This window comes from Nanorana parkeri, unplaced genomic scaffold, assembly GCF_000935625.1.
Source record: "Nanorana parkeri isolate BGI_ZX_2015 unplaced genomic scaffold, ASM93562v1 scaffold2630, whole genome shotgun sequence".
Classification (NCBI taxonomy): Eukaryota; Metazoa; Chordata; class Amphibia; order Anura; family Dicroglossidae; genus Nanorana; species Nanorana parkeri.
Window position 1 is genome coordinate 134,151 of NW_017308898.1, and position 15,563 is coordinate 149,713.

Genomic DNA, 15,563 nt, shown 5'->3' on the forward strand with positions numbered 1-15,563 from the left:
CCAGGAGGCCCCCCCCCCCAGCTAAACTTACCTTTTGCCGAACAGTTCTTTCCCTCCGCAAGTACGGGTGTATTATCTGTACCCCGTACTGCTGTCCAGCACTACCCTGCGCTATGCATTTTGCTTGCAAATTGCAAGCAGTAGTTTGACACCATGGTCATGTGGCCACGCTGACCAATGAGAAGCTCTATGTGGCACGGTTAAATACAGTTTTGATTAAAACTGGGGAGAGTAGTTTTTTTTATTTCCACTCCCCTGAGGACATTAGGGAGAACTTTCTCTTTCAGTTCCCTTCCCTGTTGATTGACAGCAGGCAGGTGCCAGCCTGCTATTGCAATTTAAAATGGCTAATAGCAGGCTGGCTATTGCTCCCAGCTACTGCCTGCAGTGTTTACAGCTGTCATTCCCCTGCTAAAGCTATTGAAGTGGAAAGGTGACACTAGGGGTCTGATGCAGCCCCTAATACCACCTTAAAGAGAACCTGTCACCTCTAATGTGCTATCACATAGGGGGCTTGTGAGCAAAGCAGAACTATGAAGTGAGTGAAAATCAATCAACCTCAAAATTCGAGCCGGCGTGTGACAATGAAACGGTCACGTCGGCTCAATAGATAATGCAATTGCACATAATCGCGGTTGAAAACAGGGCACGATGAGTGTCGTGAAAAATAGGGTTTTTGTACTCACCGTAAAAACCTTTTCTCTCCGTTCATTGAAGGACACAGGGCAACAGATCGCAGATCCTGAATGGTAGGGTATATCGCCACCTGCAGGAGTAGGACGCTAGGCACATAACTAAAAGACAAGACAGCCTAGGGGCGGCCCCTGCTGGTGGCCCAACCCCTCACTTGCTGACAAGTCTCCAGTAAGTAACAAGCAGTTAGGAGTGTACACCCCATAAAAGAGGGCGGGACCTGTGTCCTTCAATGAACGGAGAGAGAAGGATTTTACGGTGAGTACAAAAATCCTATTTTCTCTCCCGTTCATTGAAGGACACAGGGCAACAGATCGTAGATCCTGAATGGTAGGGACGTCACCAAGCAGTAACACACTGAGGGATGGGCAACAACAAACAAAACACCCAAAAGACCCCTCAAAGCGCAGCCTGCAACACTTTGCGCCCCAAACCAGCATCCGCCGATGCTAACACGTCCACCTTGTAAAACTTAACAAAAGGTGTGAACAGAAGACCAAGTAGCGGCCTTACAAACCTGAGAAACCGAGGCCCCATGACGAAAGGCCCAGGAAGCCCCCACAGCCCTAGTAGAATGGGCAGTGACAGGGAAAGGAGGCTCACGCCCCTTAACGGCGTACGCCTGAATAACCACATTGCAAATCCACCTAGATATGGTAGCCGCCGACGCGGCCCGACCCTTACGAGGGCCCTCCGTGAGCACGAACAAGGAGTCCGTCGCACGAAAAGAAGCCGTAGCTTCCAAATAGACACAAAGAGTGCGAACCACATCCAAACAGTGGAGCGCACGTTCCTTTCCTATGAACCGGCTTCGGGCACAGGGAAGGTAAGACAATGTCCTCATTCAGATGGAATGCCGACACAACCTTAGGCAGGAAGGCCGGCCTAGGACGGAGAACCGCCTTGTCCCTATGCAACACCAGCAACGGAGACTTGCAGGACAAGGCAGCCAATTCCGACACCAGCCGCACGGAAGTGATGGCCACCAAAAAGGCCACCTTCTGCGACAAGGACAAAAGCGGAATCTCCCGAAGAGGCTCAAAGGGAGATTCCTGCAACACGGAAAGCACGAGATTCAAGTCCCACGGCGCCAAAGGCGAGCGGACGGGGGGAGCAATGCGCGTCACCCCCTGAACAAAAGTGTGAACCAGAGCGTAAGATGCCAGAGGCCGCTGGAAAAGCACCGTCAAGGCCAATATTTGGCCCTTCACAGTACTCAAGGCCAGTCCCTGGGCCACCCTGCGCTGCAAAAAGGCAAGAATTCTGCTGACGGAGAATAAACGCGGGCACAGGGCCCCAGCCTCACACCAGGCAAAATAGGCCCTCCAAGTATGATGGTAAATTCTCAGAGAGACCGCTTTACGCGCCCTGAGCATAGTGGAGATGACCGCATCGGACAACCCCCGGTCTTTCAGGACCCGGCTCTCAACAGCCACGCCATCAAAGCCAGGGGGGACTTGTCCCACTGCAGCAGGATGTTCCTCTGCAGGGTCCTGGTATGATGTTGCGCAAAGGGCACCGCCTCGAAGGAGGGCACCATGAGACCCAGGACCTGCATGCAAACGCGAATGGGCGACCACTGGCGAGTCCTCAGTAGCCTGACCTTGGAACGGAGCTTCAGGAGCTTGTCCCGAGGAAGAAAGACCCGGGCCGCGACAGTGTCCAGAACCAAACCCAGATACTCCAAGCGTGGTGAAGGCACCAGGCAAGATTTTCACAGGTTCAGAAGCCACCCGAACTCCTCCAAGGACCGCACCGTGACCCCCAGAGCCGTCACCATAGAAGAATGCGACTCCACCCGTAGGAGCAGGTCGTCCAGGTACCCCACGATCGAAAACCCCCCGACAACGCAACAGCGCCAGGATCGGGGCTAGCACCTTGGTGAACACACGTGGGGCTGACGCCAGCCCGAAGGGCAGCGCCACAAACTGAAAATGGTCCTCCCACACCGCGAAACGAAGATATCGCTGATGAGATTCGCAAACGGGTACATGAAGGTATGCATCCCGGATATCGATGGAGGCCAGCAGATCTCCATGATGGAGCCATGCAACCACGGACCGGATCGACTCCATCCGGAACCGACGGACCCGCACGAAGGTGTTCAAGCGTTTGAGGTCCAGGATGGGCCGCACCCCCTCTTTCTTGGGCACAGTAAACAGGTTTGAATAAAACCCGAGGACAGAACTGGCACAATCACCCCCTGGGACAACCCAACTTTCGGGACATTTCTCTTCCAGATAGGGTGGTGGCAACTTTTGTAATGGAGATACGAGTTGCCGGCTGTGGGTTTGAAGTGTGTTTTGGTGATTATCTCGGTGTCGGAGTGGGTAAGTTCGAGGTCTAAAAAGACCAATTGGGATTTGTCCGTGACGTGTGTGAAACTCAGTCCTGAGGGGTTGGTGTTGCAGTGCGTAACGAAGTCATTGATGGTGTCAGGGGGACCGTCCCAAATGATGATGATATCATCAATGTAACGTCCGTAGAAAATCAGGTGTCGGGCAAAGGGGTTGTTGTGTCCTCCCAGAAGCCCATGGTTAGGTTGGCGTAGCTGGGGGCATAGTTGGCCCCCATAGCTGTGCCTTGGATTTGGAGGTAAAATTCGTCTAGGAAAGTGAAGTAATTGTGTTCAAGGGTAAACTTGGTGGAGTTGAGGATGAATTGGGTTTGTTTGTGATGGAGCTCGGGTTCATGGGACAAGTAATATTGCAGGGCCTGGAGGCCTACTTGGTGGGGAATGGAAGTGTAGAGTGAGCAGACATCAAGGGAGACCCAGTGGTATGTGGGCTCCCAAGAGTAGTGGTGTAGTGTTTCAATTAAGTGTCCAGAGTCTCTCAGGTAGGAGGGGAGGGTAGTGACGATGGGCTGTAGGAAGTGGTCTACATAACGGGAGAGGCCGCTGGTGAGGCTGTCGATGCTTGAAATGATGGGGCGCCCGGGGGGGGTGCGGTGCTATTTTTATGGATCTTGGGTAGTTGGTAGAAGAAGGGTGTTTTGGGTTGTGGGGGGCATAGAACTGCTTTCTCTTTTTTTGGTGATGATCTTTTCGTCGAATGCGGATTCGATCAGGGGTTTCAGGGCGTTCAGGAATTGGGGTAGTGGGTCGGTTTTTAGTTTTTGGTAGGTGGTGGTGTCAGACAATAGTCTGCGGGCCTCTTTTGTGTAGTCGTCGCGCTTTTGGATAACAATACCCCCGCCTTTATCCGCTTGTCGGATGGAGATAAGTTTATTGTTGGTCAGGTTTTTGAGAGCTTTCCGTTCATGATGGGATAGGTTGGTTTTGTTCAAACGTTTAGTCTGACTATTTGCTTTTGGTGTTGCGTTTTTTTGTTGTGGACGATCACATAATTTGACGAAGTCAGTGTACGTGACTTGGTAGAACGTTTCAATGTGAGCTCCTTTGGATTTAAGTGGGTAGAATTTGGAAGGCGGGTGGAGAGAGGTGTGTCTATAAGTTGGGCTGGATAGGTTTTCTAGGAGGAGATCGGCTGGGTATTCAGGATCTGCTAATTCTTCCAGGATGGCCAGGATGTCGGCGTCCGGTGCCGGGTCTCGGGGGGGGCGTAGGGGCACTGGGAGATGTGGTCTTGGCGTCTGGGGGGGTAGTTTTGTTGTAGTGTCTTTTGAGGGTAAGGTTCCAGATGAACTTGTTGAGGTCTTTGAACAGGGTGAAGGAGTTGGGATTAATGTCAGGTGCGAAATTTAGGCCTTTTTTGAGTAAAGTTTCCTCATGGGGGGTCAGGGTGTGGTTGGAAAGGTTGAAGATTTTTACTGTTGATTGTTTGGGGACTGTTTTTCTCTTTTTGTGGCGTATTGAGTGTGTTCCTCCTCTTCTTCCCCTTCTCGTTTTTTTTCTTTTTGGGGGGCGCATGGGGCCTAATCCTAAAAAATGATGTGACGAAGATGGGGTGGTGTCTGTGTTGGTGGAATGCTGAGTGTTCAGGTGTGGAGCGTGGTCGGTGGAGGTGGATAGGGCTTGGTCATCTAGAGGGATTGATTGAAGTGTGTGGTGTGGTGTTGATGGAAGGTTTGTTGTGGGTGGGGGTGGGTTCTAGGCAACGATCGGTAAGGTGATCATCAATTCGGCGGAGGGCTTCATCGGGTGTGAGGGACTGGGTGGCCGGGGAGGGGTTGTGGGGGGGAGTGGGTGTTGGTGATTCGGGACTGGGAGTGGGGTCGGGAAGTCCAATGTGGTTGGAGTGGGATGTGTTGGGATGGGTGACGGGGCTGGAACGTACATATGCCCACACTGACCTGTCACTTTCAGTCGCCAGGCCCATCATCCTCAAGCAGCAACACAGTGCACACCAGCTGCACCTTACCCCCCTCAGTCCCAACATCATCCAACAGCCTATGTCCACCCGTGCCTGTCACCCCCCTTCCATACACTAATCGGACACAGGCTCCCACCACCATCCAGCACCCCCTTAACCCTCAATTCCCCCTGACCTTCCCACAAGCACAACTGATTGTACACAATCCCCACCAGTGGAAGTCCCCCTTCTATTCACCCCTCGTCGATGATATCGCATCAGCCATTACTTTGAGGTAAGTTTCTCCAATTTTGCATAAAACCAATTCCTTATGGTAGTAGCGCTTCTATCCCCATTTTTTGTGGGCGGAGACATGCCGCACTGTCACAGGAGGCTGAGCTCTCCTCCCTACACCGGTCGATCAGCCTCCTGTGACAGCGTGTCAGAGAGGAGAGCGTTACAAACACTCAGCGATCAGTGAGTGTTTGTAGATAATTGAGGATATGGTATTTGTACTATATCCTCAATTATGAATGAATGGGAGTGATCTACATCCCCTCCTGTTCATTCATAGTTGTAGTTATAGTAAACATACCATGTCCTCATGTTATGAATGAACAGGAACACTCAGAGGATTCCTGTTCATTGATAACAGGGGACACAGAAAAAGAGATAGAGGACTTTGGGTCCTTAAGGGCCTGTTCACAAGACGTCCGTTTTGTGTGCTGACCGGCTCCGTACGCTGCTGCACTCAAAATGCATCCCAATGTATCCCTATGTGTTTTATGGGCTCCAGTTCTCACGTGCGCAGTCCGTTCAGCTTACGACAGAAAAAATACTGCATGTCACATTTTGTCCGGTCCGGAAACGCAAACGCATCAAAAACGCACTGCACTGCAGCTAACATACTAACAGTCCCACTCCAGCAAAAAAAATGTTTTTTTACTGGAACGCATCAAAAACGCGGCCAAAACGCACTGCATCAGTCTGCAGATCCGCACCTGATCAGGACCTGATCTCATGTGAACAGGCCCTTAGGGCCCAGTGGGGCTGTTAGTATAGTAGCTGCAGTGCGTTTTTGACGCGTTTGCGTTTCCTGACCGGACAAAATGTGACATGTAGTATTTTTTCTGTCGTAAGCTGAACGGACTGCGCACGTGAGAACTGGAGCCCATAAAACACATAGGGATACATTTTGAGTGCAGCAGCGTACGGAGCCGGTCAGCACACAAAACGGACGTCGTGTGAACAGGCCCTAAAGGAGAACTATAGGGTAAAGGCTTTTCCCCATAGTTCTCCTTAGGGTAACTGGAGGACACAAACTAGTGTCCTCCCGTCACCCTAAGCTCGGTATACTCACGGTATACTGAGACGCCGCAGCTGAACCAGATCCCTACAATTATGTCTGGATCCGCCCAGCTGCGTGAGTGACAGCTGGCTCTGCCTATCTAGAGGGAGAGCCAGCTGTACCCGCCCCCCCCCCCGTCCGATCCACTAGTCAGCGCTGGAGGATCGGAGCGGGGAATCCAGCCCCTCCCCTGTCACGGCAGAGAGCTGTGACAGAATCGAGAGGTAAGCGAACGCCGATATGTGTTCGCTGCGGGAGATGCGTTGTGGTGCCATTCATTTCAATGGCACCCCAAACATGCCTCCCGCATGCAGTGTGATTGCCTACACTGGAATGCGCTGTACCACAATGCTGTGCATTTCAGTGTGGTTGCATAAAATTTGCAGTTTTTATTCTGAAGTAAACGTTATGTTTTTAACACTCAAATAGTGTATTTTATTTTAACTAAAATAAGGTATTTCATTTTTTGCTGCTCATGGCAACCATTCAGATTCTCTCTCCTGTTAAAGGAGAACCATGAGGTGAGTGATTTACACTCATTCTCATAGTTAGAGCCGACACGTGACATTGAAACTGTCACACGTCGGCTCTATTGATCGGGAAGTGAATGAACACATACAGTCGCTCGCTCACTTCCCGATCATCTCCCTGCAGAGAGTGGTGACTGTCAGTCAGGGTTCCCTGCAGTGATTCCCCTCCCCCTATATATATTGAGCTTTGGGTCATATTCTAATGTCCTTCCGTGACCCTAAAGAGAACTATGGGATTTTTTTTTTTTTTTTAAAAGTTACCCCATAGCTCTCTTTTAAGCTTTGAAAATGAAAGAGAAGCTGATTGGTTACTATAGACCACTGCTCCAGAATTGATAAATTCCTCTTATAGTGGGGTTTTTTTTTCAAAAAGGTGAACTTCGCCTTTAAAAGAAGGTTACATATTAAATGTGCAAAGAAACCTAGAGCAAAATCGGAGATGTTGCCCATATCAAGGAAGAACATTCCCTGCTTCATTACCCACACAATATGAAACTTGGGTCCAAAGGTCAGCCCCTCTCCTGCAGCTCATCGTTTAATAATAAGTAAAGCTGACCCCAGAGGCTGCTCCTTCATGCTGGCGCACCTTCAAATCCCACCAAGGATGGCCACTGGCCAAAGGATCGGCCGGTCCTGATACAGAGGGAGGGCATCTATAACGTCGGTCAACACTTCCCACAGCGAAGAGCTCAAACCAAAACAAAGGCAAATTATTCTCACCCGCCTCGGTCCCTGTCCATAAAGCTTCCTCTCATTCTTTGGTCGCACAGCACCCAATTACTTCAAAAGGTAATACCAAAATAATTGGGCACTATAGGGGAAATTAAATCAATATCCCTACGCCTTTTTTATGCGTAACTGAAGATGAGAGAAAAACGGTTGTAGTTTCCCAGACCAGCTGATGTCCGAAAAAGCTCAAGCACAAAATGGCCACCGTCTTCTTCACCTAACCACCGTCACTTTCTTGAAATGGCGCGCGACGCTACAGGCGTAGTGTAAATGCCGTCCTGCAGTGTGTTTGCGCAGACAAAGAGATTCGTAAGTCAGACAAAGAATAGGAACCAGCCCCCACGTGACGTCACTCACTCTACAGTATTTTTCAGTAGTGGGCGTTCCTAGGAGAATTTAGTAGTATAGCCGCGGTAGGAAGTATGGTTTAGTTTGGTGTTGTGAACGTGAAAGGTGGTAACCATTATGTCATAATTTGCAGCAATGTTACTACGTTAATTATCCTGCATAGACTAAGTTGAAAAGACAATTCGAAAATGTAACAGCAGGCAGAGGTAACATACATTTCAAATGATACATACATTAAATTCTCAATAAGTCTAAAAGCATTTTCTCTTAAAAAAAATAAATCTATATGTTACGTTTCCAGAAAACTAAGTCCCCCTACACTCCCTGCAGCGTTCCTGGTCCAAGTAACAATCGTGTTGCTCGAAGTGACAATCACGGATGGTGCCGTGCACAGCAGTCAATGAAAGATAGAAATCACCAGCACTCAGCAAATGAAGTTACAAAAATAACATCCATTTATTTGGACCAAACATCACACATATCGCATAATCCAACATTTCAGGACCGCGCAGGGTCCCTTCATCAGGGCAGAGATGTGACAAATTATTTTTTGAACTTCATTTGCTGAGTGGTGGTGATTTCTATCCTTCATTGACTATATGTTAGTTGGCTTCTCTGTGTAAAGCTGGCCACAGACCTTACAACCATCGCAAGACTTTTGTCTTGCGATGGTTGTAAGGTAATTTAAAAAACGTACGATGATCGCAAGCCCGCCCCGCTGAGGGGCGTGCTTCCGATGACCGCAATGCTAAACGGGCAGTGTGCACTTGCGCACACCGGCCCGTGCGGCTTTTATCTTGCGAACATGGCACAAACCTGCCGAAAATCGTACGATGTTCGGGCTGGTTTTCGAACATGTTCCTAAGATAAAAGTCGTGCGACCTTACAGTAGCAGAGGTCGCACGCCCTCCACACACTTTGCGATTAGCGTACGATCGCGGGATTTCCTGCGATTATTGTACGATTATCGCAAAGTGTGTGGGCACCTTAAGACTAGTTTTAGTCTTGGGATATTGACTAAGCTGCTGAAAGCAGCCTAATGAATAACTGAACGGAAGTGAAGTGAGCTGAAGCCTGTTTGGCTATTCACTGCAGCCCTGTACAGCTATTTTTAGTCGTACATCGGTTGCATGCTGCTCACTCCATCTCCCTTCGCTGCGGCCAAACATCCTCAGCACGTTCTGCCAAACCGAAGGGAAGAACCCATTCACCTCAGCCGATGCACCATAAGGATTGGCTAAGGTGAACGTTCGGCAGTTCATTCTCTGCTGTTCAGCCCTATACTCAAATGGGCCGAATAGCACAGAGTGAATAGCCGAATGCACCCGAGCAACATTCGGCTCAATCATTCCATTCACTACCTCAGAGGTAGCAAACAAAGTGAAAATGACAGTGTAAAAATGATGGATTGATCGTTGGAGCATTTGTTGGGTTTTTTCCACCCTCCCAATGTCAAGAGCATGTGGCCTTTTATGGTGCAGAGAAGGGGAGGTGGCGGTCACTCGTCCACCTTTCCTGCCCTACCATGCCAGTGATCAGATTAAAGGAGAACTATGAGATGAGTGATTTCCACTCACTTCATAGTTCTAGCCGACCTGTGACAATGAGACTGTCACAGGTTGGCTCAGTAGATCGGGAGGTGAGCGAACAGATACTGGCGTTCGCTCACCTCTCGATCCTGTCACGGCTCTCTGCCGTGACAGGGTGGGAGCTGGATTCCCCCCTCCCCGCTCCGATCCGCCAGTGCTGACTGGCGGAACGGACAGGGTAGGGGGCGGGTACAGCTGGCTCTGCCTCTAGATAGGCAGAGCAAGCTTTCACTCACGCAGCTGGGCGGATCTTGACATCGATGTCAGGATCCGCTCCGGCTGCAGCGTCTAAGTATAGCGCGAGCTGTAGCTCGCGCATTACTAAGCTTAGGGTAACGGGAGGATGCTAGTTTGTGTCCTCCTGTTACCCTAAGGAGAACTATGGGGAAAAGCCCTGACCCCATAGTTCTCCTTTAAGGCTCTGGTTGGGAAATCTAGGGGGTACCCCACGTTTTTTGGGCTTTGGGTCCCCCTTAAAATTCTTTCCAGACCTAAAGTGTCATGTATGAATTGGGAGGGAAACTCCACAAAACAGTGTGTTTTTATCTATTTTTTAACAATCGGATTCAGTCAGCTTCGCGGGACCGTTTTCCCTGCTCCTGCTGTTTCTTCGGCTGTGCCAAGCCGAAGCATGTGCGCTCTGCTCGGCTGTTTCCTTAGGCTGCTGTACAGGCTATTGTGAATAGTCCATAGAGCAGCCCTTTGGTTCGGCTGAACCGAAGGCTTCCTGCAGCCAAAGTAACTTGAACCCAAAATGCATCCTAATTAGGGATGTCCCGATACCGATGCTAGCATCGGAATCGGGCCCGATACAGGGCATTTTGACAAGTACTTGTACTTGTCAAAATGCCCTGTATCGGGCCCGATTCCGATGCTAGCATCGGAATCGGGCCCGATACAGGGCATTTTGACAAGTACTTGTACTTGTCAAAATGCCCTGTATCGGGCCCGATTCCGATGCTAGCATCGGAATCGGGCCCGATACAGGGCATTTTGACAAGTACTTGTACTTGTCAAAATGCCCTGTATCGGGCCCGATTCCGATGCTAGCATCGGAATCGGGCCCGATACAGGGCATTTTGACAAGTACTTGTACTTGTCAAAATGCCCTGTATCGGGCCCGATTCCGATGCTAGCATCGGAATCGGGCCCGATACAGGGCATTTTGACAAGTACTTGTACTTGTCAAAATGCCCTGTATCGGGCCCGATTCCGATGCTAGCATCGGAATCGGGCCCGATACAGGGCATTTTGACAAGTACTTGTACTTGTCAAAATGCCCTGTATCGGGCCCGATTCCGATGCTAGCATCGGAATCGGGCCCGATACAGGGCATTTTGACAAGTACTTGTACTTGTCAAAATGCCCTGTATCGGGCCCGATTCCGATGCTAGCATCGGAATCGGGCCCGATACAGGGCATTTTGACAAGTACTTGTACTTGTCAAAATGCCCTGTATCGGGCCCGATTCCGATGCTAGCATCGGAATCGGGCCCGATACAGGGCATTTTGACAAGTACTTGTACTTGTCAAAATGCCCTGTATCGGGCCCGATTCCGATGCTAGCATCGGAATCGGGCCCGATACAGGGCATTTTGACAAGTACTTGTACTTGTCAAAATGCCCTGTATCGGGCCCGATTCCGATGCTAGCATCGGAATCGGGCCCGATACAGGGCATTTTGACAAGTACTTGTACTTGTCAAAATGCCCTGTATCGGGCCCGATTCCGATGCTAGCATCGGAATCGGGCCCGATACAGGGCATTTTGACAAGTACTTGTACTTGTCAAAATGCCCTGTATCGGGCCCGATTCCGATGCTAGCATCGGAATCGGGCCCGATACAGGGCATTTTGACAAGTACTTGTACTTGTCAAAATGCCCTGTATCGGGCCCGATTCCGATGCTAGCATCGGAATCGGGCCCGATACAGGGCATTTTGACAAGTACTTGTACTTGTCAAAATGCCCTGTATCGGGCCCGATTCCGATGCTAGCATCGGAATCGGGCCCGATACAGGGCATTTTGACAAGTACTTGTACTTGTCAAAATGCCCTGTATCGGGCCCGATTCCGATGCTAGCATCGGAATCGGGCCCGATACAGGGCATTTTGACAAGTACTTGTACTTGTCAAAATGCCCTGTATCGGGCCCGATTCCGATGCTAGCATCGGAATCGGGCCCGATACAGGGCATTTTGACAAGTACTTGTACTTGTCAAAATGCCCTGTATCGGGCCCGATTCCGATGCTAGCATCGGAATCGGGCCCGATACAGGGCATTTTGACAAGTACTTGTACTTGTCAAAATGCCCTGTATCGGGCCCGATTCCGATGCTAGCATCGGAATCGGGCCCGATACAGGGCATTTTGACAAGTACTTGTACTTGTCAAAATGCCCTGTATCGGGCCCGATTCCGATGCTAGCATCGGAATCGGGCCCGATACAGGGCATTTTGACAAGTACTTGTACTTGTCAAAATGCCCTGTATCGGGCCCGATTCCGATGCTAGCATCGGAATCGGGCCCGATACAGGGCATTTTGACAAGTACTTGTACTTGTCAAAATGCCCTGTATCGGGCCCGATTCCGATGCTAGCATCGGAATCGGGCCCGATACAGGGCATTTTGACAAGTACTTGTACTTGTCAAAATGCCCTGTATCGGGCCCGATTCCGATGCTAGCATCGGAATCGGGCCCGATACAGGGCATTTTGACAAGTACTTGTACTTGTCAAAATGCCCTGTATCGGGCCCGATTCCGATGCTAGCATCGGAATCGGGCCCGATACAGGGCATTTTGACAAGTACTTGTACTTGTCAAAATGCCCTGTATCGGGCCCGATTCCGATGCTAGCATCGGAATCGGGCCCGATACAGGGCATTTTGACAAGTACTTGTACTTGTCAAAATGCCCTGTATCGGGCCCGATTCCGATGCTAGCATCGGAATCGGGCCCGATACAGGGCATTTTGACAAGTACTTGTACTTGTCAAAATGCCCTGTATCGGGCCCGATTCCGATGCTAGCATCGGAATCGGGCCCGATACAGGGCATTTTGACAAGTACTTGTACTTGTCAAAATGCCCTGTATCGGGCCCGATTCCGATGCTAGCATCGGAATCGGGCCCGATACAGGGCATTTTGACAAGTACTTGTACTTGTCAAAATGCCCTGTATCGGGCCCGATTCCGATGCTAGCATCGGAATCGGGCCCGATACAGGGCATTTTGACAAGTACTTGTACTTGTCAAAATGCCCTGTATCGGGCCCGATTCCGATGCTAGCATCGGAATCGGGCCCGATACAGGGCATTTTGACAAGTACTTGTACTTGTCAAAATGCCCTGTATCGGGCCCGATTCCGATGCTAGCATCGGAATCGGGCCCGATACAGGGCATTTTGACAAGTACTTGTACTTGTCAAAATGCCCTGTATCGGGCCCGATTCCGATGCTAGCATCGGAATCGGGCCCGATACAGGGCATTTTGACAAGTACTTGTACTTGTCAAAATGCCCTGTATCGGGCCCGATTCCGATGCTAGCATCGGAATCGGGCCCGATACAGGGCATTTTGACAAGTACTTGTACTTGTCAAAATGCCCTGTATCGGGCCCGATTCCGATGCTAGCATCGGAATCGGGCCCGATACAGGGCATTTTGACAAGTACTTGTACTTGTCAAAATGCCCTGTATCGGGCCCGATTCCGATGCTAGCATCGGAATCGGGCCCGATACAGGGCATTTTGACAAGTACTTGTACTTGTCAAAATGCCCTGTATCGGGCCCGATTCCGATGCTAGCATCGGAATCGGGCCCGATACAGGGCATTTTGACAAGTACTTGTACTTGTCAAAATGCCCTGTATCGGGCCCGATTCCGATGCTAGCATCGGAATCGGGCCCGATACAGGGCATTTTGACAAGTACTTGTACTTGTCAAAATGCCCTGTATCGGGCCCGATTCCGATGCTAGCATCGGAATCGGGCCCGATACAGGGCATTTTGACAAGTACTTGTACTTGTCAAAATGCCCTGTATCGGGCCCGATTCCGATGCTAGCATCGGAATCGGGCCCGATACAGGGCATTTTGACAAGTACTTGTACTTGTCAAAATGCCCTGTATCGGGCCCGATTCCGATGCTAGCATCGGAATCGGGCCCGATACAGGGCATTTTGACAAGTACTTGTACTTGTCAAAATGCCCTGTATCGGGCCCGATTCCGATGCTAGCATCGGAATCGGGCCCGATACAGGGCATTTTGACAAGTACTTGTACTTGTCAAAATGCCCTGTATCGGGCCCGATTCCGATGCTAGCATCGGAATCGGGCCCGATACAGGGCATTTTGACAAGTACTTGTACTTGTCAAAATGCCCTGTATCGGGCCCGATTCCGATGCTAGCATCGGTATCGGGACATCCCTAATCCTAATGTATCCCTATGCAATTTCTGGCCTCTGTTCACACCAGTGCAGTCCGTTCCAGACCAGACCAGACCAGACCAGACAAATACTGCACGTTTCATTTTCTCTGGTCTGAAATGCGCTGGAACGCATCAAAAATGCATGCAAACGCACTGGAATGCACCTTTAAGCTGTATAAAAAAGCTCCCGAATGCGGCAAAATCATGGTAAAAACGTGGCAAAAACACAGCAAAATGCAATGCACTGCATACCAGATGTGGTTCAGATCTGGTCCGGGAAATGGTGTGAACCTGCCCTTAAAGCGTAATGCATTGATTAAGCAATTCTCAAGAATTTCCAAATTTATCATAGCAATTGTGAGTGTTTGAACTCGCATATGGTCTCATGGGATATATTTGCGCCAGATTTTTGATGCTAGTGTAATGTTGTTCATAAATGAGATTAAGTACCTCCCAGCCGGCCATTGTGTATACACCGCCGGCCGGGAGCTTCTTGGATGCGTGCGAGCCCGGGACCAGCATAGTGGCTCTCTGACAGGGGATTAGCGGGAGATTGGTTCACGATCTCCCTCCGGTCCCCTCTCCGCTGTCAGAATGCGGAAGTGGTGTATATTACATCACTTCCACATTCTCATGTCAGTCTCCAGCTTCAGATGCTGGAGAGAAGCTGATGAAGCAGATCTCTGCTTCATCAATAGTTGTTTTAGAACATAATGTTAAAAAAAAATAAGTTTTTTTCAAAATTTTCAGTAATTTCTCCTGAATATAGTAAAAAATAAAACCACCAGTGGTGATTAAATACCACCAAAAGAATGCTCTATCTGTCCCCAAAAAATTGTATAAAATTCAGTCTAAACACCTGGTCTTTAAGCGGTTAAATACCGTGTTTCCCCGAAAATAAGACACTGTCTTATATTTTTTTTGCCCCAAAAAAACACACTAGGTCTTATTTTCAGGGGATGTTTTTTTTTTTTTAATGTGCAACAAAATGTACAACAATCCAAAGTTATGTTAGAAGTTATTAACCGGCGCTATAGAGGAAGTATCGGCTAATGCGACTCGGCTCCCTCCGCCGCCACCGCAGCCTTGCTTTCTACAGTACCGGCTGTGACGATCCTGGGGGATTTTAGTCTGAATTTTGCCAAATAGAATTTGTTTGTGCCCCAGTTCAGAGCACCTGCAAGTCTTCATTTAGTGATGTGACAGGCCCCCACCACATACCACATTCCACATTCCACAAAAAGATTGCTCTCTGGCCATGATCTTTTATTGCCCAGTCCGAGTGACCTTCCAACATATCTCTGTAAGCTTTTATGGCGGTCGTTAATTACAGGCATGGCACCACACATTCATATATTAGGATTGGACAGTTTATATCAACAATCAGGTCTGGAGAGGGGTGACCCAGGTGACCCCCGCATTCTCCCTAAAAGTCATAAAACCTGAGGTTGAAAATCAACCTACATTTTTTATACTTTGGAATTTGGGCGGTGATAGATAAACTAAAGGTTCATCCTCCGCCAGTTTGCCCGCCCACCCCGGCCTAGGGGCTGGCTCCGGAACACCCTTCAAAAGGGTCTTATAAAATACTCTGTGTTAGCAACTAGTGTGGCTCTTGGTTTAAACATCATCAAGGAACTAGAAGTCTG

General features: G+C 49.5%; 1 protein-coding gene across 2 annotated transcripts in view; it reads right to left on the bottom strand.

Annotated features, from left to right (window-relative positions):
• Nucleotides 1-15,563, bottom strand: part of LOC108802053 (probable ATP-dependent RNA helicase DDX17) — a 73,571-nt gene that overhangs the window by 53,261 nt on the left and 4,747 nt on the right. For both annotated transcript variants that reach the window (XM_018573939.1, XM_018573941.1), the window contains exons 2-3: nt 9,561-9,565; nt 7,545-7,618 (exon numbers count right to left, since the gene is read on the bottom strand). In XM_018573939.1, coding sequence (XP_018429441.1) covers nt 7,545-7,579 — 35 coding nt within the window. In that variant the 5' untranslated portion in view covers nt 7,580-7,618; nt 9,561-9,565. The remainder of the gene's footprint in view (nt 1-7,544; nt 7,619-9,560; nt 9,566-15,563) is intronic.